Source organism: Enhydra lutris, unplaced genomic scaffold (assembly GCF_002288905.1).
Source record: "Enhydra lutris kenyoni isolate GAN:26980312 unplaced genomic scaffold, ASM228890v2 scaffoldscaffold35, whole genome shotgun sequence".
Taxonomy (NCBI): Eukaryota; Metazoa; Chordata; class Mammalia; order Carnivora; family Mustelidae; genus Enhydra; species Enhydra lutris.
The window spans coordinates 14,577,524-14,601,910 of record NW_019154119.1 but is presented as its reverse complement, the minus strand read 5'-3'; the positions used below and the strand labels follow the sequence as shown (position 1 = coordinate 14,601,910).

General features: G+C 52.8%; 1 protein-coding gene across 3 annotated transcripts in view; it reads left to right on the top strand.

Moving 5' to 3' along the window:
- Positions 1-23,615, top strand: part of LOC111154084 (lipin 1) — a 69,844-nt gene extending 46,229 nt beyond the window's left edge. For 2 of the 3 annotated variants that reach the window (XM_022513451.1, XM_022513449.1), the window contains 7 exons: positions 950-1,076; positions 2,159-2,307; positions 2,791-2,877; positions 11,240-11,392; positions 17,223-17,337; positions 18,092-18,195; positions 21,245-23,615. In XM_022513451.1, the coding sequence (XP_022369159.1) occupies positions 950-1,076; positions 2,159-2,307; positions 2,791-2,877; positions 11,240-11,392; positions 17,223-17,337; positions 18,092-18,195; positions 21,245-21,404 (895 nt within the window). In that variant the 3' untranslated portion in view covers positions 21,405-23,615. The remainder of the gene's footprint in view (positions 1-949; positions 1,077-2,158; positions 2,308-2,790; positions 2,878-11,239; positions 11,393-17,222; positions 17,338-18,091; positions 18,196-21,244) is intronic. The other variant, XM_022513450.1, reaches the window with a different exon arrangement.
- Positions 23,616-24,387: the final 772 nt, after the last annotated feature.

Here is a 24,387-nt window from a genome sequence, read left to right as displayed (position 1 = left end):
TCCAGATACAAAGATTAGGTGGAGCTCCCAGGAGGGTCAGTCTCGCATGGAGGGGTGTCTGGAGCCGGAAGCTTCGTGGGGAGGTGTGTGCCCGAGGATGGGACGTGCCTGCTCGGGGCCGCTTGGCCCTTCCCACGCAGCCCTAGCAAACATTTATTAACTCTGTAGTGTCGAGACGTTGTGAAGGGAACGGTCGCAGAAAGCAGAGCTAATGCTGCCGGGCTGGGGGTTATGCTCCAGCAGGGTTTAGTCGAGGGGAACCACTAATGACTGGTAGGCTTCGTAAGAGCCGTTTAATGAAAACGAGCCTGCTTCCCACCTGCGATCCCCAGCCTTGCACCAAACAGATAAGTCCGGAAGAGTCTGGAGCCTTGGCCCTGTGGGTTCTGCATGGGCGGATGAGGTGGGCAGCCCTTGCCGGTGGGACAGCCCGCTCAGGGCTTCCGGAGGAGGACTGATGCCTGCCTGCCTTGTCTCCACCTGTCAGAGGGTCCCGCAGTTTCCTGGTTGTCCCGAGATGTGCGTTTGGAGAGGTATGAGCATGGAGCCCATCAGTCGGGGTGTGTAGAAATCTGGACTTCTCCTTTCTTGGCCTGCAGCCTTGGACCTGGAACAGAAGAGAATGTTTGCGAGCACCCTCCTGGGGAAGGAGGGGGCCTCACCCTGTTTCTCAGCAAGAAGCAGCGTCTTGGTTTAAAATAGAGCGATGATGGCTGGTAAATAGGGAAGTGAATGAGGAGCGGCAGCCCCAGATGAATAATGCAGGAGGCGTATGAATGGGGGTTAGTGAGCCTTCATTGATAAATGTAACGGCATATGGTAATGACCACCCGAGAGACGGTACTCGGGAGACACCCGATTGCCTCCGTCATTGATTCCGGCCTAATGCATTTTTAATGGCTACCCAGATGCATTTCCTAATTGGTGATTACATCACTGTGTGTTCCAGAATAAAGCACGAATCGTCCTCCAGTGATGAAGAGCACACAACTGCAAAGCCATCAAGCACGAGCCACCTCCCTCTGTTGTCCAATGTCAGCTACAGGAAGACCCTGCGGCTCACTTCCGAGCAGCTGGTGCGTGTCTGGTTCTCCCCTCGCCGTGTCGCGGGCACTGGCCGAGGCGGGGCCGCCCAGAGTCCGCGGCCTGGTGGTCTGGGTGCCCCTTCCGCTCCCTGGCCCAAGCTCAGCCCCTGGCCAGGCCGGCCCCGTGGTCTTGCTTCCCTTTTGTCTTCCCTGACGGAGCCCTGGAGCCTCCTGTTCCCAGGTGTCGGAGGAGGGCGGCCCAAGGAGGCTGGTTTATCCTTAGATGTGAATGACTGATAGACCCGAAGCTCCCAGGCTCTTTCCATTTTTGGAGAGATGTTTGTTAACTCAAGTGCATCTCCTAAATTGGGGGAAATCAAGCACTTGCGTTGGGGTTTAGAGAGTTTCAGGTGGCAGGGGACTGTCATGGTCACAGTGTCCTCTTCTGTGGGGGTGTCAGACCCTGCTTTCCCTGGACAGTCAGTGAGCAAATGTTCTCCCTCTTTTGCTTTTATCCTGAGAAGGGGTTGGGGGCGGGCTCAGCTGTGATGGTGTTTCATGGGAGAAGGTCAGGCCCAGATCCCCCACTTGATGTCGCCAGTGCACCCTGCAGCCTGGCAGGCTCTGTGCCGCTGTGTGGCACGCGGCTCAGGCCAGCGATGCTGGGGGACCTGAGTCAGCAGCCAGCGGGCATGCACCAGAGGGTCCCAGCAGTGAGATGCAAAACCGCCGAAACGTAATTTTGCTTTCCGCGTCTGCTGCGAGTTCCTCGGGTCTGCGTTATTCAGGGAAACATATTTCCACACTTGGCTTTGTCTCCCCCGTTGTGGCCCTTTTATTTATTCACGGAGTAGGAAGTGTGTCCCATTCTAAAGTGAATTCCTGTGGTCAGCCTTCCAGCCTGTCGGTCAACCCTGCAGGATGCGGGTGAGCTTGCCTTAGGGGGGGCGAGGGGGAGAGCCGGGTTCTGCCCAAGTCCTGGCGCGAACCATGCTTACCTATAGGCAGAATTATACAGTGGCCTAGAGCAGTGAGTTTAAGAAATAATCCTAAATAGTGTCTCATGGGATGGAATCCAAATAGCCCTCCGTCTGGGCCTTCCCTCAAGTGGGCACATGGCTCGTGTTTTTCAGAAAAGCTTGAAGTTGAAGAATGGCCCCAATGACGTGGTGTTCAGCGTGACCACCCAGTACCAAGGCACGTGTCGCTGCGAGGGCACCATCTACCTGTGGAACTGGGACGACAAAGTCATCATCTCAGACATCGATGGGACCATCACCAGGTAGGTCTGGCCGCCTCAGAGACCGTGGGTGAGTTCACCTTCCTGTGGAGCCCAGGCCCGGAGCCGGCATCTCCGTTCTCTGTGGCGCCATGGGACTTGTGCAGTTCCGTTTCTGGTGCAGCCGTGGAAACTTCACTCCTTGCCCTAAACAGCTGTAGTTGGGGTGTGGCACTTGCTCCCCAGAGGTTGCTCACGTGGGTGCTTCCCAAGAGCATCTTTGCAAATGGCCTTTTCTCTTTGATTTAGCAAGTCGTGGACTTGACGCGTGGTCAGTGAGAAGGTGCCCTTTTGGGGGTTAACATATCCCCTCCGTGCGCGTTCTCCTCTGGTTACTCCAGGTTTGGGCTTTCTCTCCAGCGAGAAAGTCGTGAGTCCTGCCGACATATTTTATGAAGTGTTTCTGGTCCGGTGAATGGGAATGGGCTTTCTTCTCTGTTGTCCTGCCCCTTTTATTGTATTTTTCTCATTTCTGTCTTCATCTAGATCTGATACTCTTGGCCACATTCTGCCCACCCTGGGCAAGGATTGGACCCACCAGGGCATCGCTAAGCTGTACCATAAAGTGAGCCAGTAAGTACCAAGCGCCCGTCCCCATCTCCTGCGCGCTGCTGGTGCACACACGACACCTTGCTCGCAGAACCTCGACTTTGACCGTGACTTGCAGAGGGGTACACCTCCGTCAAGGAGGGTCAGTGGGGGTGTGGGGGATTCTGAGGACACAGTGAGTGCTCAGCCTGCCAGTTCCCAAGCATGAATTCAGTGCCAGAAGACAAGAAAGGAAGTGATAGGAGGCTCCCAAGTTCTTGGCCAAAGAAGGGTGGTGGCATTAGGGGAGGTCTTGAGCTTCAGTTCATACTGAGGACTGTCCCCTCAGGTGAGCACTGTCCCCTCAGGTGAGTTGAGATGGCTGATAGCGGCCCAGCCACGTCGTTCGGGCTGAAAAGGTGCGGATTCCTGGCAGGTTTCGGCTGTGGTTCTCCTCTTGTCCACCGGCCTGGGGGTCCTCCGCTGTGTGGCCAAAACGTAGGAGAGCGGCTGCTCTGGGGCCATACCTGGCATGTCCGGGGGGAGCGTGGATCTTAAACTGCTGGCCTCTGTTGGGCACGTGTTACTTCACTTACTAGCTTTTCCAAATTACTGTAAGAATTAATATCATTCGTTCCCTCAGAAGTGGTCGGTCTGCATTCCCAGCGGCTAATGGGAGGCAGGGTGCCTTCAGGCCTGGTCTGCTCAGTGCCACGGTCATTCCGTTTACTCTGGTCTGGCTCTGGTGTAGGGGCCCGTCGGGCTCTCTCCCTGCCCACATTGGCTCGTCACTTTCTCCACCTTTCTGTGGACTAACCCAGGGGACTTTGGGACTTTCTGTGGACTCACCCATGAAACCTCTCCCTTTAGTGCTTTCTCTTCTCTAGCCGCTTGAGCTGGAAGGTGCCTTAGGCCAATGCAGGACACCCCACCTTTCCCTGGCTGAGGAAAGTGAGGAATTACACACTAAGTGGGTGTCAGGCCGGAAAACTGGGCCCATGATTCCCGAGCTGATGTGCTCACCCCTGGCCCACGGAGGTGACAGTGCGGGTTGGGAGTGGGCACTGAGAGCGCTGCCCCTACTCTGCGAGCACCGATGAATGAAGCATAGTTTCCTGCCCCTCCTTCATTCACTCACCCAGCATTTATTGAGTGCCTGTTGTGTGCTTGGCCCAGTGACAGGTGCTCGGGATGTCGGGAAGTAGCCATGGTGTCTGGCCGCCTGGGCCTCACGCCGCAGTGGGGGCGGCGTGGCTGGGATGGGGCCTTGTATCCTGGTGGGGCTGAGGGCCTCTGATCTCTTAGGGGCCCCCCCTCATTGGCTTGACCTTACTTTTCCAGATTTCTTCTTCAAAAAATTACAAAAGTATTACATGCTTCTTTAAAAAATGAAGAGAAATAAGAAAAATGAGAGAAATTGGAGAGTAGGAAGGTCATCATCTTCTTCCTCTCCGCCCTGCTGCCAGGCTAATCCACTTCCCGGAATGGAGCCACGGTGCACAGTTTGGTTCTGTCTCGGTGTCCTTAAAATCCATTTCCGCTCTCCCCACGCCCCCCGACACACGCACGCCTGCGTTATTTAGTAACGCGTCTTTCTGTCCCTTACATGTAAGATTTACCTCATTCTTCGGTGCGGCCCCCGTCGCATAACGTGGATAAACTGTGCTGTTTTTAACTAGTCCTCTGTTGGTGCCCGGAGGAGGGAGTTTCCAGTTTTTTTTTCACTGTTTCCCAGACTGATGTGCGAAGCACTTACATGGAGGTTCATTATGTACGATGAGCCCATAAATAAATAAGAAGGCGCACGCATGTCGGGAGGGGCCCCTGTGAGGCGGATTCCCAGAAGTAGGACGGACGGTCAGGACGAGTGCCTTCGAAGATCTGATCGGTAGAGCCGGGTTGCCCTCTGCAGTCCCGTGGACGGCGCGGGTGCCGGTCCCTTCCCCACAGCCTCACCGCGGCTGGCCTCTTGCGGAGGAGGACTCATCCACCGAGGAGCTCTGGACTGGCACGACACTGAACATTGTGTCTATTTTTAGTCGGAAGAAACCCTCATGAGTCAGGATACCGAGAAGCTCACAGCCTGAATCATTTTGGGCTTTGGAACATAAATCTACTCCTTCTCTTACTGTACATTAAAAAAAAAAGAAAGAAAAGAAAAAAGGCACAGTTGATTCCCCCCCACCCCCCAGAAAAGAGAATTTTTGGGAAGTAAAGTAGGGAAGCCTACCACAGAACAGCTGAGCATCCTTCGTTCTCATTGACGGGCGTAGGGTGATTTTTGCCTTAACATTTTTCAGCTTGTGAGGCCCCATGAAGATGTCACAGTCCTCACCACACCCTTCCAGGCCAGAACTGCAACCGCAGGCCACTCTTCCCTCTTCACTGAGCTCTTTGTGGAAACCCGGGGCTTGGCCTGGCCTGGGGTGCCAGTGCAGATGGGGCGCTCCCGTGGCTGACTGTTGGTTCGACGGAACCCCCCATCCCGGCTGCGCCCCACGTGCTTCCTCCTCCAGGGCCCCGGGTGGCTGCCCTGGGTCAGGGGCAGGGACTCAGGACTGGTCCCGCTGGGGGCTCCCTCTTCTCATGAGTCCAGATCATTCTTATGTCCTCCTGGGACTGATTGCCCGCAGGCCTAGGTGGAGAGAGGTTAGCATGCCCAAGTACTAGGAACATGATGCTGTTAACTCCGGGGCTGGCCGACTGATCACTCTGTCTTTACGCTGCTTTTTCAGAATTTAGGCTGTACTTACATTTTAGGCCCTGCAGTATTTATCTGATGGAAAACCCAGTCTTGCAGATAGCCTCTTGCCTGAAAACAACAGAGAACGAGAGCAATTTTATTTACATTTTTTTTTTGGCCAAATGTAATTACTTATTTGAATGTAGTCAGCTGTGAGAAATTATCTGTAGGGCTGATTGTTACCTTGTTCAGACGGTAGAAAACAGCTTGCGTGGTTATTGATTAAAAGAGAGGGGGCGTCCGGGTGGCTCAGTTGGTTAGGTGTCTGAGTCCTGGTTTCAGCTCAGGTCATGATCTCAGGGCTGTGAGATCGAGTCCACGTCAGGCTCCATGCCGAGTGTGGAGCCTGCTCCAGATTCTCTCTCTCCCCACTCCCCCACCTCCTCACCTGCACTCTCTCAAAGAAAGAAAAACCAAAACAACTAGAGCCAATACCAGTGGCAGACATAAAACCATCCTTCAGGTTCCAGTATGTTCCATAAGTACAAGGAAACTGAAAGACTATTTTCCAAGATATCTAGATGATTGAGCCCGTGAATCTTTTGGGGGCTAAATCTGGAGAGTAACTGCTCTGATTTGGCACCTTACTTGATGCATATTTTTATATCGGTGTAATAAAAATCTGTGTGGGTGCAATGACTCAGCGACCCGTGCTGGGTGGGGGGGTCCGTGGCCTGAAAAGGATGCCGAGGGCGGACTCCTCATTAGCAGGCTCGGTAGGGTCTCCGCTCTCCTGCCCACAGTGCTTGTGCTCGCCTCCGCTCGAGGTCTTCTTAGGTGACTGGCTCATGACTGCTGCCAGCAGGGGTGGGATGTCGGAGGGGGTGCTGGGGGCCTGGGCTCTGAAAGTGACCGCCCTTAGCAGGCCTGCCCTGGATGCACGGTCCTTGTCCCCACTCCAGGTTGGGGTTTCCTCATCTCCGAGATGGGAAGATTAGGCCAGGTGACCCCCAGGGCCTCTGCCAGGCCAAAAACTCGGAGCCACGGGTCACGGGCTCGCGGTCCCCGGGGTGTGCACTCTAGCGAGGCGAGCTTTTCCAAGCTGGGCCTCCGCGAGAGCCCAGGACGGAGCAGACTTCGATTGCAGAGTCGGGCTGAGCACAAGTCTAAGTTTGGCACCAAGCCTTCCATCCTCACAGGAGCAGGGAATTATCCTTCCTCTAGGCCTGCAAATGGGGCTACGAGGTCCCTTTCTCCACAACAGTGCTCCCAGCCGAGGGCAATTTTGGCCTCCAGGGACCCATGGCAATGTCCGGAGACCTTTCTGGTTGTCCCGCTTGGGGAGTGTCATGGTCACCTAGTGGGTGGAGGCTGGGGGTGCTGCTAAGATGTCCCACAGTGGGCATTGTATCCAGTCCAAGATGTCAGTAGTGGGGAAACTTCAGCCTAGAAGCTTATCTTGGCAGATAGCCTCAAAGATAATCTTTCCAAGCTATTTTAATATTGGCCTGGGCCAAGTGTTTTAAGAGAGGTACAGAGGCTGGGACAGATGGAGAAACCGTTGGTGCGAAGCCTGGACGTGGAATGTTCTTTCCTTTTGGCTCTGGTATTCCCCCAAGCCCTGTTGCAGTTGCTGAGATATGAGGCGAGTAAGTGGAATCCCTGTGCGTGTTGTATTCTGCCTTCGCCGGTGCGGGTAGGTTTCCCCATGTGTTCTTTTATTTCTGAAGGGCAGGGCTGGGCTGGCCCCACGTGCACCAGAGGCCACCCTGGGCCCAGGGCGGGAGCGCCCCCTGGGGGTGCATTGATGGGGTGCATTGTTCTGAGTGTGGGGTCTTACCCCCAAGCCTCTCCCTGGAGAGTAAGCTCTGGTGACTTGGTGCCACTGGAGCATTTGGTGGGATCACAGATGGCTGTCATGGGGGCGAAGGCTCTGCCACCAACTGGCATCTCCCCCTGCCCCCCACAGAGGACGTCTTCAAGCTGATTTTCCAGCCCCGTTTAGTAATGGCCTTTGAAGCAGGATACTTGCATAGTGAGAACAAGGCAGCGGCCTGATCAGACCGTGAAATGTATTTGAAAATCAAGTTTTGAATAAAATTAGCATCTCAAGCCGCTGCAGGTGGCAGCTTTTAGGAACTTTGATGTGAAGAGCTATATAAATAGTGTTTTTTTTTTAATTGCATTAATTAGACAGCTAAAATACAAAGATGTTTAATTAAAAAGGTTGCTTGATTTTCAGATGCATCCCTGTATTCCAAACAAGCTGGTATTTCTGGATTCTCTGCGTCTTAAACCTTTCCTGTTTCCTGGTTGTAGAGAGCGTATTATTTATTAAGCAAGTGTCGAGATGAGTTCCTTGACCAGCAAAGATGGTCTGTGGTGGAACCGTGAGCCAGGTTGGAAGTGGGTAGTTTGTGATCGTTCATGCACCAATATTTACTAAGCGTCTGTGACTTGCGGAGCACTGTGTTTGGGTTACAGCAAGGGATGAGACAAAGTCCCCGCCCTCAGGGGGCTTATGGATTCATGAGAAATACTGTTAAACAAGGGACTGTCCTCTAATATTAGTGACGAGTGCCACTAGGAAAAATAAAGCAGTGCAAGGGTTCGGTGTCTTCAGTGCCTGGAGTGAGGGCGAGAGAGGGTGGTTGTTAAATGGAGGGTCAAGGGGAGGGTCCTCCGGGGAGGTGATGTGAGGGGAGGGAGGGAGCGGGCCTGAGGTGTGGGGAACAGTGTTCCAGGCAGGAGGAACAGCATGTGCAGGTGCCCAGCGCAGGAACGAGCATGGGGCACCTTCTGACAGAGGGACAGAGTGACAGAGCTGACGGGGTTGGAGAGAGGGGTAGGGACTAGGTCTTGCCGGCCTTATAGGTCATGGCAAAGAATTTGGATTATATCTGAGGGACGTAAGATTCTGGAGGGGTTTCGAGCATGACGTGAGCGGATTTTGAGTTTCCTTCCTGAGTGCCTTGGTGTGGGGTTCTGGGAGCTGATTTGGGTCACTGTGGGCATAGAGGCAGGAGGCCCTGCCCCAGAGGTGTGCACGAGGGCTGTGGTGGTGACAGGGCACTTGGGGGTTGGTTTGGGGTCCTTGTTGGGGGGATGAGGGGGCCCGCTGATGTAGGGGGGCCGGGAGGGTGGTGGTTGTGAGGAGAAGTAGAAACCCGGGCGGTCCTGAGGTTTGGCCTCACACCTGGGCTGGCGAGAGAGTGGGGAGGTCGCGGCAGGAGCACCTGTGCTTGTTTGGGCTATGGGTGCATCACGTGGGAGGTACTGTTGTGTGCCCTGTGAGTAACGGGGGGTTCGCAGCCGCACGTGTTAGCCTGGAGCTTAAGAGAGAGGCCTGGAGTGGAAGACGGAGTTTAAAAATGTTGAGTGTATTTTATTTAGTCCAATATATGGAGACTATTAGCATTTAAACATGTAATCAATATAGAAATTCTAAATGGGATAGATCTTCTGTTTTTATAGGAAGCCTTTGAAACGTGGTATGCATTTTATATTAACAGCACATCTCATGTTGCACGCTAAGCTTTCAGTGGTTTAAAGAAGTGAAATGGAGTCCTAATAAAGTAGTAAAGCTGCGTTTGATAGAAGAACATCTTGTGATCTGGTTTTCACGCCCGACGCTGCGGACACCCAACGCGTGGGGCTGTCGCACGGAGCAATTCTGAAACCCCCGTAGAGACCGACTGGGCGCCTGATAATTCAACTCAGGTCTGGCCCCGACTACCCGAGGTGGGGTAGGTCCTCCAGGTTAGGGGCTCAGGCCCGCAAGACAGCTCCCATCCCAGACACCTGCCACAAGTAGGAGGTCCCTGGCTTACCCCCACTTTCCCCCTACTTGGCTTTGAATCAGGGGCCCCCACAGCCCCCTATCTTTTATTTTTTATTAATTTGCTATAATGGCTCAAAGAACTTAGGCAGACTCTTTGGTTTATTCTAGAGGTACTAAGCAACAGCCGGCTCAGGAGGGACAATACACGAGGCGAGGCCTGGAAGGGTCTCCCCTCCGTGGGGTTGGGGTGTCTCCCAGCGCGTGGATGCATTCACCTACTTCTTCGAACCGTGAACCCCATTATTTAGGGGTTTTGTGGAGGTTCGTTACGTAGGCATGACTGATCCAATCCTTGGCCATTGGTGATTGAGTTTGGTCTCCAGCTCTCTCTCTCTCCCCGGATTTGTGCGCGTGCGGCTGGCGGTGGGGCTGAAACTCCCAACCCTCTGGTTGCTCGTTGGTTCCTATGGCAACCAGCCCCCCTCCCAACCCTCTGGTTGCTGGTTGGTTCCTATGGCAACCAGCCCCCCCTCCAAGGACTGCCTCATTAGCATAAACTTGGGCTGGAGGGAGGGACTTGTTTCTAACATAAATGACCGGTCACTCCGGAAATTCCAGGGCTTAGAAGCTCCATGCTGGGATGTGGGGATGAAGACCACATTTATCTGTGTTGTATCACAGCATCACGGATAGTGTACACACCACCTCAGTCTGGATGTGGCGTATAGAGCCTTCGGGGAGTGGGTGCGATCCCCTGGGGAGCTAGGTGCTGAGGAGGACAGGGCCCCAGAACCCCGGGACTTGTGCCCATGGAGCCTGGGTGGAGACAGAGCCAGGGGACCTGTGTGGGAAGCAGACCAGGAGATGGTCCCAGGAGCCAGGACAGAGGGGTTCCAGAGGAACACTGGTCCCCCATGCCAGGTGCTGCTGGGAGGTCTGTCCACATGAGAACTGTGGCATCGCAGGGACCCGCAGGCCCAGCAAGGCAGGGGAGCAAGTCTGCTTGGAGGAGGTTGATGGCTGAGACGTACAGTCAGTGCAGATACACAGCCCTTTGAAGGAGTTTGCTGCGAAGGGAGTGGGGGATGGGATTTGGTCTGGAGAGAGGGAAAACCTGAGAAGGGGGGCTTTGGTGCAGTGGTTGTTTTCAGGACGGGATGAGAAAGGGCGGAGTGTGTATGTACGTGCTTGTAGGAACTACACAGCCGAGGGGAGAATCTGACGGCGTGTGTAAGGGGGTGGGCTCGGTGCTGGCAGGTGGCGGTTGGGCCCTGTGCAGGGAGTGGGACGGGTACAGGTAGGTCGGCCAGTTGGTGAAGAGCCTCAGTTTCCCTAGCAGTAACGACCAGGGAAAATACCTACTGAACGAAGTTCCCGTGAGGATTAAACCAAGTGAGGGAGTTGAAAGTGCTCCGTAAGGGACCATGCAATGCGTTTAGGCTCTGTTTTCAGTGCAAAAGAGTGTTTTCTCGAATGTGGCCTCCAGGTGGGGAAGGAAGCTTGCATCAGAGCCATTCCCTGTGAAGCATGGGTTAGGGTTTGTGCACATGCAGTGCCAGTTGGTGAAGAGCCTCAGTTTCCCTAGCAGTAACGACCAGGGAAAATACCTACTGAACGAAGTTCCCGTGAGGATTAAACCAAGTGAGGGAGTTGAAAGTGCTCCGTAAGGGACCATGCAATGCGTTTAGGCTCTGTTTTCAGTGCAAAAGAGTGTTTTCTCGAATGTGGCCTCCAGGTGGGGAAGGAAGCTTGCATCAGAGCCATTCCCTGTGAAGCATGGGTTAGGGTTTGTGCACATGCAGTGCCGTTCCCTGTGAAGCATGGGTTAGGGTTTGTGCACATGCAGAGCCGTTCCCTGTGAAGCATGGGTTAGGGTTTGTGCACATGCAGAGCCATTCCCTGGGGCTATGCCATGACCCATGAATGCTTTGTCTCTTTTCCAGAAACGGCTATAAGTTTCTCTACTGTTCTGCGCGGGCCATCGGGATGGCGGACATGACGAGGGGCTACCTGCACTGGGTCAACGAGAGGGGCACGGTGCTGCCTCAGGGGCCCCTGCTGCTGAGCCCAAGCAGTCTCTTTTCGGCCTTGCACAGGTACGGCGCTCGGCGGGGGCCCCCTCGCACCCAGGGGCTGCGGGCCGGTCCAGGCCCCTGTCCTCTTCCCGGCAGCGCTGGTGAGAAGAGCCTCCCAGCTGCTCTGCTGCAGCCCGTGTGCCTACCCCACAGCGGGTGCCAGAAAGTTCCCCCGAGATGCAGCTCTGGCTCAGTCACCCGGCCTCACCCTCCATTAGCTCATCACGGCGCTCGGGATTCGGTCCAGAGCCGTTAGCTCGGTTTGCGTGACTCTTCCTGATGGCCCCCTGCCCTCCTTTGCGGTTTAAAAACTCAGTCACGCTGAACTGTCCCCGTTTTTCCAGAACAGTGTTCTCTACTTCAAGCCTGTGCACCTGCTGTCCTCCCTCTGAGGGCGGCTACCGGGCTGAGTTCTAGCAACTCTGAGAGTCAACTTGCCTTCTGTGTAATCGGGGGCCTGGGCTGGCTTAAGTGGCCCCTCGACCCGCCACCACCACTTACCTGGCCCTTGTCTCCCAGAAGACTTGTCTTTTCTGGGAGTTCTGGTCGCATATTTTGTTGTTGCTGTTTTTAAAGATTTTATTTATTTATTTGAGAGAGAGACAGAGTGGGAGTGGTGGGGGGGCAGAGGGAGAGGGAGAAGCAGACTCCCCGCAGAGCAGGAAGCCCATTCTGGGGCTCGATCCCAGGACCCCAGGATCATGACCTGAGCCAAAGGCAGCCTTTGACTGGTTCATGAACTGAACCAGTTAACTGAGCCGCCCAGGCGCCGACCACGGTTCGGTTTACTGGTCCTCTGACAATCACCAGCCAATGTCTGATTACCTCCTCCCTTCGCTATCACAGCCGCATTCAGAGAAGTCACACCAAACTAAGTCTGGCCTCCTGGGGTGGGAGAGAGGAGAAGATGGGGCTTCCCTGTACCTAGATCCCAGGGCAGCTTCCCAGGCTCTCAAAACATCATCTGTTGTGGTCATAAAGGAAGTTGGTTCTGCCAAAGGCTGGTTCTAAGTATCGGGTAGTTCTGTCTTCAAGACACCGTGAGACGCTCTGGTGGGATTCTCCTCAGTTTGAGGACCTGCTGCTCACTGTGCCGACAACAGAAAAATCCAGATGGGCCCAGAGCGCCGTGTTGGTTCCTCTCGGGTCTTTTTCTTGAGCTCTGCAGATACCTTTCCCATCGCAGCTTTGCTTAGTGTGATTTGTAGTTTTTTTTCCTTGTAGTAAAAGTTCTCACACTGAAACTTGCACATTCTGGGGAGGAAATTCAGGCAAACATCTGGATCCCTTGTGTGTTTTAAGTCCCAAGAACCGTCCTGCCAGCGTAGGCCTCAGTAGAATCCAGATGTTAATGAAATGGGGTCCCCGACGTATGTCGACAGTTTATAGGAAGCTACTCGTTATCACGTATTAAGGACCGACGATTTGCAAGGTCAGGCAAAACGTGGACATTAGTACTTTGATATTTACCACTAAATACACATTTAAGGTGATCTTTTTCACTGAAGTCCCACTGTCCATGATTGATCAAAAGTGGCTGATCTTGGACTGTGAGGACTTACTCAACCAAACAAGGACACCTCCCAGCGTGTGCCCCCTCTCGGGAGCTGGAGGGGCTCCTTCCAGCCCCGCATTCTAGCCCGAGCCGTCTGTGGGTCAGCCGTCCTGCAGAGCTTCTAGAAATGACAGGCCCGTCTGACACGAGCCAGAATAACCTTCCCTAGCAAGGTGCTTTAACTGGGTGCGCTTGTGAGGATCCTGCCTGGGTCTCAGCTAGACTGAGGCACACACACCCGGTGGGTAGAGCACGGTCGGCAGGTGGGGGTGGGGAGCCCCCGGCTCTGATGCTGCTCGACGACAGGCTGGTGGGGTGACAAGCCTGTGCCTCCCTCTCCTGAGTCGCTGTCCTCAGCTGGTGAACGCGGGGGCTGGATTAGATGATCTCAGGTGTCCCCTCTCAGCCCTGAGGTGCCATGATTCTGGGAAACATGTCTGAGAAAAGAAGTTGAGGGAATCTGTTTCCCACAGCTCGTCTGTTGGTTCAGGAGCTTCCCCTTTTAAACTGGACACTGGCTTTGAGTTCTCGTTACCTGCCCTCCTGTGTGGCGGCGACAGGGGCCTCCGCGGGTGCGGCACCCATTCCTGCGACGTGGGGCTCAGTCTCATGGTGGGGGGTGGGGGCATCTCCCTGATGACAGGGAACTCGCTGTTGCTACATCGTCCCAAGACTGGGTTACGGGGCAGAGGTGAAGTTCTGGGGTTCAGCAGCAGCAGAGGCCGGCCTTTCGCTTTGGGAAGGAAGAAGCTGTTTCACAAGTAACTGCGTTTCCCCCTTGGGGTTTTCCGAGGCGCTGAGACTCATAAATGCCGCTCTGTCATTTGCTGGAGTAAAGTTACCTCAAGGGTGAGTTAGGACCAGGGACTGTGTGCACATTCAGGTCACCTCAGTGCCCGTCAGCCGTCCTCACTTCTTCCTCACGGCGCACCTGCCTATGAGGTGGGCACCGATGGCCCGGGCCGCAGTTACCTTCTTACTGTGCCCTGCTCACCCGGTGTAGATGCCTGTGACATCCTCCTCCCCGCTGGCCACACTCACACACTAGTGCAGGGAGTGTGCTTGAGTGTGTGTGAGAGAGAGAGGGGAGTGGGAGAGAAAGAGCAGGAAGCTGCATTTGGATGGTTTCCCCTGAGTGGACTGAAGTTTGAAATCATAATCGTCCCGTCAGCAGTGGGATCCCGAGATGCAGAGTGTAGGACCCTTTCAGTGTTGGTTTAGGGGAGGTTCTGCCATCCGCTGAAGTCTGTGCAGAGCCAGGAGCAGCCCTGGGGTCTTATGATGCTCAGGTTGGCCGTCCACCGCCACCACCACCACCATCCAAATTACACTTTGAGTAGGTGCAGAAGAATATTTCTAAGCTACGTGCAAGGGGTAAATGCGAATCAGGTAGTGAACACCAGTTATTGGGTCCCCCCAAAATGGGTACCCCAATAATGAGTCCGTGATTAAAGGAGCAAGACTGATACAAAGCAAAAGTCAAGCAAAGCTTTATTTCGCGCCAAGTATCAAGAATCAAACCGACCGTCAAACAGACTGGTCGGGGCCACCCCTTACAGAGAGGGCGACCCCTCCCTGCTTTCCAGACTAACTTTTATAGAGCAAAGGCCATGTGTTTGGGCCTGGCCATGCACAGGTGGCCAATGAAATTGTAACACACAGAGAAAGCTGCACAGTCATGTTAGGTCATACATAAGTGACCAATTGAATTACAATTTACCCTAGTAGACATTTGAACCAGCCTATCACCTTGGTCAGAATAGGTGCCCAAAAGGTGCCCAAAGGGCGGGGCCCATACTCCTTGGTAACTAGGAGACAGTCTGCGCCCCCACTGATTGGATACCTCCACCTGGCCTGACCCATCCTTGTATTTGGACTTTGTTACCTGGGACTGGCTTCCGGGACTTGTTTTTAAGTAAGTCCCCTGGGCGGGGGGTGGTGGGGCAGAGTCAATTTAAGTTTTACAACAAAATGGCAGTTCAACCAGGGTGGGGCCGCTCTGGCTGAATAGGCCCTTACACAGTGATTCCACCATCCGGTTAAAGCCGAAGGTCAGCCAATCTGTCTAGAGTCCTGGTCGCTCCCATCCCTCCCCACCAAGCAGCGATGGTAGCCACACTCCCTGAATCTCGTGTTCATCACTCCCTGCTTTCTGGAACAGTTCTAGCGCACGTATTTGGGGGCCTAACTGATACGGTCAACCATGCACATGTGTGGCCTGTGTGGGGACGCGTCGCGTTCTTCTGGAGCCTGCTGTTCTCGCTCAGCGTTATGTCCCCACGAATGCTGAGTGGAGCTGTCACCCACTGCTCTGACTCGTGTGTGGTGTCCTGGTGTAGGACACCCGCTGCTGGTGGATACTTGGGTCATTTCCAGGATCTCACCATTCAAAGCAGTGCTTCTTGGGTCTGCACTGGGGGACATGGACACGAGTTGCTGCGAGGTCCGCACTTGGGATTGGAATTGCTGCCACGGAGGATGCTCGGATTCGGCATTATTAGCTCATTCCGAACTATTTTCCAAAGTGGCTGAGCCCATTTCTGCACCTACAGCGGAGTCCAGGCTCTCCCTGTGCTCTGCTTTCTTGTCAACACGTTGCCAGCCATCTACATCTGGGCCAGTCCGGTGGGTGTGAACGGTCTCTCCTCGTGTGTTTACGGGCCGTTTGGGCTTCATCTTCTGTGTTGTGCCTGCTCAAGTGTTTCCCCAGTTTTCTTTGTGATTTATGTGTGTGTGTTGGATTCTATATCCCTAGCCTTTCTCACAAATGTCGCAAAGAGCCTCCCCCAGTTTATGGCTTGTGATGAACATAAATTGGTCATTTCATGTGCTCGAATGTGTCATTTCCCCTGTAGTTGGTGCTGTTTGGGTACTAAAGAGGGCTTCCCTGGCAGTGGGCAGAGAGAGAGGCTCCTACATTTTATCCGAAGGTGTTGCCCTTCCACGTTCAGGTGCAGGTGTGTGACCCACCAGGAACTGATTGTTGTGTATTGAGGAGAGGCCCATCGTCTCCCGTTTTTTGGTTTCTCTTCTAGGGATGTTCCATTGTCCCAGCGTCGTTTACTGAAACAATGGCCTATTTCCTCCTGCTTTGAGCTGTCATTGTGCTCATAAATCAAGTGTCCGTAAAGGTGTGATTTGGTTTCTGGCCTTTGCTCTTTCTTCTGAGTATTTGTGATGATCGAGGTTTTTGAAAACATACAGACAAGATCCTGCCAAGAGGTTGACTGAAATTACAATGGATCTGTTGTTCGGTTTAGGGAGAGTCAGTGTCTCCTCGTAATATTGGGTCTTCCAATTCACTTATATGGTGTCTTTTTTCACTTAGGACATCCCTAATCTATTTCAACAAAGTTTATGATTTTATCCATAAAAGTCTGACACATCTTCCACTGTAGGTTTATTCCTAGACATTGTAAATTTTAAATGACTGTTTACGGAATTACATTTTCACCTGCTTATAGCTTCTGATGCATGAAAGTGCAACTGATTCTTGTACACTAGTTTTTTTTTTGTACACTGATTTTATAACCAGCAGTCTTATTGATTTCTTATTAATGATGATCATTCATCTGTAAATTCTCTTTTTGAATCTACCTTTTTGGGTGACAGTTTCCCTCCCTTCATTTCCAATCCTCGTTAACTATGTCTTCCTTCCATCACCGAGCCAGCGAGGACCTGCCACACGGTGTTGGGTTGGAATGGTGGTCATGGCCAGCTGTTGTTTAACGGTTACCAGGACGTTTGCTGTGGGTTCGGAGTACGCCCTGCTATTCCGGGTTTCAGATTTTTCACCTTGATTCGTTGTTGAACCGTATCAACCACCTGTCTGTGTCTATTAATATGGTATGTTTTCTCCTCCTTTGATCTGTTAAAGTGTTAGACTGCATTCGTTGGTTTAAAGTATTGAATTGCTCTTGCATTCCTGGAATTAAATTTTGGTGCTTTGTGGCAGTCAGTTTGCACATGCTTATTTATTTAGGAAGTTTGCACTGACGTTCGTGAGCAAGATCGGCCCACACTCTGCTCAGGCTTTTCTTCTTTCAGTTTTGCTTATGAGGCTATGTTAGCTGCATAAAACGAGTTTGGAGATGTTCTCTCTTCTCCTGTGTCTGGAATTCTTTGTTCCTTGGATGACCGGTGGAGGTCTTTAGTAAAATCACTTGTCTTTAGCGTTTTTCTTTGTGGGAAGACTTGAAAGTATGGATTCACCCTTCGTGAATTTAAAAAATAGTTTGATGTTAAGGAAGCTTCTCCTCTCAAGCTGATCCATCATTTATTTATTTGTTTGAACAGAGAAGTGATTGAGAAGAAGCCAGAGAAGTTCAAAGTCCAGTGTTTGACAGACATCAAAAACCTGTTTTTTCCAAACACAGAACCCTTTTATGCTGCTTTTGGAAACCGACCGGCTGTAAGTAGTAAATTGGGGGTATATAAGAGGTCTGGAAATAACCGCCCTTTCTGACAGCAGCCATCTGCAGGGCGGGTCTTGACTCCATGGGGAGCCAGATTCCCATCTCGCTAGAATTAGCTGTGAGGAGATGCGCAGTTACCTCACGGTCTCTAGTTTTCTTTGACGATTGGCTGGTGGGTTTCAGTCTGAAGCTTGAAATGTGGGGCTAGAACCTTCAAATTCCAAACCACTTGCTAATTTAGTCAAACAAGAAGAACCTAGAATAGGATTAGACCCTTTCTACCGGCAGAGAAGCACAAAGCCAGGCCTTCACACCATGGCGCAACAGGGCATCGCAGGTTTTCAGAGCGTTGTAGTGTGTGGTGAAAGAAGTGCTTAGAGATTTTTAGGTGTACACCCAGACTTGTTGGAGAGTTTAGCATTCTGGATAATATAGTTCAGTACTAACTTCCCAGTAAGAAGATCTCCCTTTTGAAACTGGGTCAGAGCATAACCTGCAGGGCTGTCAGAATCGCAGGGGGCCCTGGGAACCTGTTTACTCATGAGCTCAGTTCTAGCAGGATGAGTGTGGAGGCCCCCAGGGGGAAACCGATTTAATAATTTCACGTCCAGAGACACTTTTTTCTCTGCACTACTTGGAAGTAGAGTTCTGGTTAATGAAAATTTTATAATAGTGCATCAAACTTGAAATATCCTGTATTTGTGTTTATAATGCGCTTTTTCCCCCCTAATTTTCCTTTTCCACATACAGGATGTGTATTCATATAAGCAAGTAGGAGTGTCTTTGAACAGAATATTTACCGTCAATCCCAAAGGAGAGCTCGTACAGGAACACGCAAAGACCAACATCTCCTCGTGAGTGTCGTGCGCGTGCTGGGGGGTCGCTGTGTTCTTACGTTGTTAGAGTCTCCATCTTGGAACCGTGTTCACGGTTACACTCTGCCTTTTTGTCCTTTGTTGCCTATATTTTCATCTTGGATTCCTACAAAGAAAATACAGTTCAACTCCTGGCAGTTTGTCCAAAACTTAATTTTTGGACAATCTTCATTAAATCAGGCCCCTCTGGGTCAACAATTTAAACGAGTGGTTAGCTTCTGCCACTGAGTGGAACCGCATGAATTTCAAAACTAGTGGTTTCGACCGGCCAAGTGAGGGTTGAAAGCCTAGCACGTGAATTGGAAATGTAACCGAATCGAGGTGTCACGTGAAGCTGTATTTACGGACGAGAAACTCTGTGTGTCTTCGCACGCCGACCTGCCACACTGCTCTCACCAGAAATGGCCAGAATTCCTCTCATACTTGCGGTCAGAGCAGTGGGCTGAGTCGGCTCGTGTCTGAAAGGACGCGTCCTGGTCGGCGCAGACTCTCCTTGACTTGGATGTGCTGGCTCCGGGTGCTCCCTCGTGAGAGTGGAGAGCATTTCCTCAGGCCTTGTGTGGGTCAGTGTTGCCCAGTGGGCGGCACCTGGCAGACGGCTGTCCTCCTGCCGTGCCTGCTTCAGGGGCTGCACCGTCTACGCAGACCTAGAAAAGAGCCCGTGGCCCTGAGCGACCCCAGGGAGGACTGCAGGAGCCCGCCTCGTGGGCAGGAGTTGAACTAGGGGTTTGGTTCTAGCAGGTTCGCAGGGAACAGTCTTCTCCAGGCACCTCCAGTGGTTTTAGGTAGAGGAGAGATTTAGGTTTCTGCTAGAGCACATTTTCGCATCCAAGGTGATCCTTACGCCCGTTCAAGCTTACTTTAGCCTAGATGGGGGCCAGTTGTAGGCTGGAGGGAGCCCAGGGGCCTGCTCAAGTGCCTCCTTCCCCCAGTCATGCCTGTCCCTAAGCAGTTCTCAGGATACACCAGGAGAGAGAGGAGGACGGAGCCAAGAGCCTCCCCCATCCTTCAGAACAGGGGGCAGTGCCGGGCTCCCTCCTGGCTGGCAGGACAAGAGCAGGGATGGATTCCTTCCCCCGGCCATGTCCGGAGTGGCCCCAGGAGCATCGGGGACCCTCTCTTCCGCATTCCCCAGTGTTGCACCCTCCCACATGAAAGCGTGTCCTGGTTTGGAGAAGGTCAAAGAGATCGCTCTTCATCGTTTTATTTCAGAAAACCCATGAACTGATGAGGCACTGCCCAGAAATGGCCACAGCCCGGTGACAGGTCTGTCACAAGAGATGTGGCAGGACGGGGTCCCAACCCCTAGAGGGTTTACCCCGAAGGCCTGTGGGGTTATCCCTTCTCTGAGACTCTGAGGTTCAGGCACCTTGGCCTGGTTGGGTCTCTGTGTGGAGGAACGTGGCGCCTTGCCGTCTCATGCCAGGCCGAGGACAAGAGGCCCTTCCTGGGGGTGGGGGAGTGCCCCTCCATCCCCTGGACAGACGGTCTTTTTGGATCCGGGGACACCGTGTCCGAGAAATCAGATGGGTAGGGGCCCACGGCAGACAGGGGGTGCCTGTGCTCTTTGCCGTGGCTTGTGTGCGAGAGGGACACGGATGGGGCGTGGATGGGGCACGGATGGGGCGCGGCTGGCTCCCAGAGCACTGGGCAGTTTGGATAGGGAGCCTGTCACACACCCTGATGACACGCCGTGAGCTGTTCCCCATGGGAGGGGCTGCCTCCCACAGCCACAGAACTCAAGCAAGTAGGTCTTCAAGCCAGGAGGCATTTTAAAAATTTGTTTTAATCCCCAGGAAAGACGTAATTCTTACTTGTTAGGGAAGATTTTCCCCATTCTGTGCAAGCACGATGTTCCTCATAAGCCCTTTGGGGCTCCTTTATTAAATACACACTCTCATCCTTAGTTAATAAGGTATTTGATGCCTCAGAACATGCTAATTCCTGGAGTTTGTTTCGAAAGCCCTTTTTGGTTTTTAGCAAATTGGAACTGGAGAGGGACCCCGTGACGGTCAGCAGAGACTCTGGGGACATGTGGAGAGGCCTGAGCTTGTCAGAATTTCTGGTTGGAGGCGCCCGGAGGTCTGAAAATGCATGTTCAATACAGCAACTTTCTTTTTGTAGTATAGGCCAAGGAGACTAAGACACAGCATCTTGGGAATACACAGAAAATGGAGGGAGAGAATGTTGCGGGGAATGTTGAGAAACACTCCTCTGGTCCCACTCCATATGCCATAAAGATGGAGGGCCCGAAGCCCAGAGAGGGCGAGATGCTTGCCCAGGGTGACACAGCTCCTGCGTGTGCGAGTGGATCCCAGGTCTCTTGTCCCTCAGGCGAGCTAAGGCTTCTTCCCGAAGGCTAATAATTAGTGCGGGCTAATGTTAACAATGGACGCAGAGAAAGTCACTGAGCACCGAATATGTTATTTGATTGTTGCTTACGTTATTTTATTTCGCTCTCTTGTGGACGCTGGGGCAGTTTTCCTTTCCTTTACAATTGAGGAGACTGTGGCGTAGAATGGATGAAGCCATTTGCTCAAGGTCACTCAGCTGGTAAATGGCAGAGCTGAAGGTCAGGTCTGTGTCTCCTTAACCCAAGGCCCAGGGTCATTTCCTTGCACAGCAGAGCTGTCTGTATGGCACCAACACGCACTTTTCTCTGTGGTTCTTCCTGCAGGCTGGGCGTGAGCTCCGAGGCAGGCAGCTGTCCACTGTCACGCTGATTTCCTCCTGTCCCCCATTTCCCACTTGTCCCCCTTCTTTGGTCTTCCGTGCCAAGTCAGGTTTCACCTACCTTGCCCCGGGGGGCCTTATCTGAGTCCTACTTGGCACCCACACTGATTTCCTGTTAATTAGTGAGGAATTATTCCAGAACAATTGCCACCGGGTTAAGCAGGGTGGTCTGTTCCCAGGGCTGTGGGTCTCTCCTAGCTTCCAGGCACAGCACAGGGGGACCTGGCTGGTGTTCCGCGTGGCCAGGGCACAGGGGGTCCCTCTGTGGCCTTGATGTTGTCCGTTCTCCCTGCAGGTATGTGAGACTCTGCGAAGTGGTTGACCACGTTTTCCCATTGCTGAAAAGAAGCCACTCTTCGGACTTCCCCTGCTCAGACACTTTCAGTAACTTTACCTTCTGGAGAGAGCCACCGCCCCCTTTTGAAAACCAGGATATTCATTCCTCCTCAGCCTAAGATGTTGCCGGCAGCCTCCTGACGTCATGTGAAGACCGGCGCCCCCGATTAAAGGATAGGCCTTGGGAGCCATGGAGCAGGAGCTCAGTAGCCTGGTGTGCGGTCATTTGCTTAAGAGCAAAAGAATCTGAGGGGCATTTCTCTCCCTGCCCCATGCCCCGGGGTGGACATTTCTAAGTGGGGTGTGAGTGGCGCACTTTAGAGGCCGCGGGGGCGTTGAGGGCGGGAAGGAATCCCTCGGTGGCGGCTGCAAAGCCAGTCGCCGCGCTGCCCTGCCCGTCCCCTCTCGCAGTTCCTGCCTGGTTCCTGTGCCGAGGTGGCTGCTGGGGGTTCCCTGCCGATGACCGTTCCGCTGAGGCACCCCCGATGCATGGGACATGGCCGAGGGGGGCCCGTTTCCACCTGCAGCGGGGTGTGCCACCTGTGCCTGCGTGGCGGGAAGGCTGGGGGTCTCGAGACCTGCCCCCGCGGGGTCTCCCCCATCACTGTACAGGCTCGACCTGGGGGTGTCTCCCAGCAGTCTTTGCCGGCAGGGCTGATGGGTAGACCATAAATTCTTTATTTCCTTGGTTGAAAGATAGCCTAGATAGTTGGTATACTTCCCCCCCATTTTTGTGGCCCAAGCCTGGACTATTTATGCCTTAATGCATCTGTGGCAGGCGTTTTATTTAGAATGTGCTTTGTGTCTGGCTCTCTCTAACTTTGCAATGCCTTAAATTCAGATTATAGTCAGCATTCCTAGGGCAGTGTTTGGAAGGAGCGCGACGCTCTGCCGGCTCCCTTCTCCAGCCGGGCGCAGCTGGAAACGTGGATTCGAGCAGAGCTCCTGCCTTGTGGTGATGGTGTCGATTTCGGCTGGGAGCTCTCCAAAGAACTGAGGTGGTTTTACGAAAATCATTTCAAGACGTTATGTGCTTTGTAGATACTCTTATTTATTATTTTACTCTGATTGGGTTATTGTTAGGAGAATTTTAGCCATAGTCTATTATTGTAACTGTCAAGAACACATCAAAAGGATAGAGACGTTAGACTATCCAAAGAGCCTTATTCTGTATATCTCACAACACTGACCTTCTTTCAGAGTTTATGGGTAATACTTTTTATTTTCCCTCGCTTTTCCCGCTTGAGTTAAGGGCAAGTGGGTGATACTTCGAGTGACATTCTTCACGTTGGCAGAAGATGATTCCTTTCCTCGTTTATAAAATTGGCCTCTGGAGCGAACAGTCTGAAAAGTGAAAGAATTATTTTCGTAAAAGATTTTGCTTTACTTTGTGAAGTATTATTTTTTTAAAGAGTGTTTTACCCCAGTGATTGCAAATGCTTTCCTATTTAAATCGCATTGTCATGAGGTCAGAACCTGCAACAGATGAATGAAATTTTACTCTTTCTGTGAAAGAAAATCCAGAGGTGTTGCCTTCATTGTCGCTGGTGGGCTCTGTTAGCAAGGGGAGCCTTTACAGAACTGTCCGCCTGTGTCGTCGACCACAGACTTGCCTAGAATTGGAACGTGCATGTGCAGATTCCCTTTTGGAGGCATTAAAAATAATTAAAAATAGTTCTGCCTTAACTACTCTGGGCTGGTTCATTAGTGACCTTTAGAGGTCATGTTAACTCTGTCCTGACGGTATTTCGGGGTGATCTTGAAGTGTTGTGAACTGAGCATGAGGTCACGTGCCTGCGGGGGCTGGTGTACTTTGTCCCCTGCACGGGGGAGGATCCGGCTTTGAGGAGGGGTCGTGTGTCCCATGTCCTGCCATCCAACATACCCTCCATCAGGACGACCGGCTGCAGTCAGTCACTGTGTGGACGTGGGAGAGCTTGCAACCCTGCCCTCCTGATTTGGCTGTACCTTACGCCTCCACGCCACTGCACTCAGAAACAGAGCCTGCCTTCCAGGAGGACACACTCGGATGTGTTTCACGCCCAGAGCGTGACCCCTGGAGGGGCTGTAATATTCACACCTGCCTTGTGGCTTCCGAAAATGAGATTTGTACGTGGCTGCACTCCTGCCTTTTCAGCTGGCTTATCCGCCTTCACACACGTGTTATCCAGTAGCCCCGTGGGTGGGCGTGCGCCGGCATGCTGTGTCTGGACCCCACATTTCCCAGTTGCCCTGTGGAGACGAGCCCCTCCACGTGACATCCAACGATCATCCCGTGTAACTAGGGAGAACCTAGGAGTACCTGGTACGTGGACAGATGATTACACTTTCTTCTTTTTTTTAAGATGTTATTTCTTTAATTGACAGAGATCACTAGTAGGCAGAGAGGCAGGCAGAGAGAGAGGAGGAAGCAGGCTTCCTGCTGAGCACAGAGCCCGACGGCGGGGCTCTTCCCAGGACCCTGGGATCATCACCTGAGCCGAAGGCAGAGGCCCTAACCCACTGAGCCACCCAGGCGCCCCAGATGCTTACACTTTCCAAGGGAAACTCCCTTTTCCATCTTAGGTTGAGATCACCACTTCAAATATATTTTATTTACAATACTTGATCTGTGTGTGTATGTGCCGGCACGGTGACCCCAGTCACTGCGGTGCCCCACGGTGTCGTGCCGGCGGCAGAGCTGTTGTAATAAAGGAGATGGATGAACGATTTCTCTGCAAATCAGGCGTGTGAATTTCAAAGTGTTTTGGTGAGTTACTAAGTTGCTTTCTAGGGTGTGAAATCAAGCATTTTTTGTTGTCTACTCAAAAAAAAAATCCTTAAGGCTATGGACCTGTTCAATATTGGGAATGAAAGAGCCAGTCTTTTCCTGATGCCTTTGGTACGGTGCTGCCCCTCCTCCGTAGGCAAAGGGGGAACGTGGGGGAGAGGAGGGAAGGCAGGGGAGGCTGTGTCCGGGGCCCCTCCTCCTGGTGGGAATGACCCGAGAGCAGAGCGGGCTCAGCTAAGTGTGGTGCGGGCAGGTTCCCCCAGGGCTTGGCCCATGACCCACGAGTCACCCAGCAGGCTCTGGTCCGTGGTCTTGAATGGGATGCTCAGGTG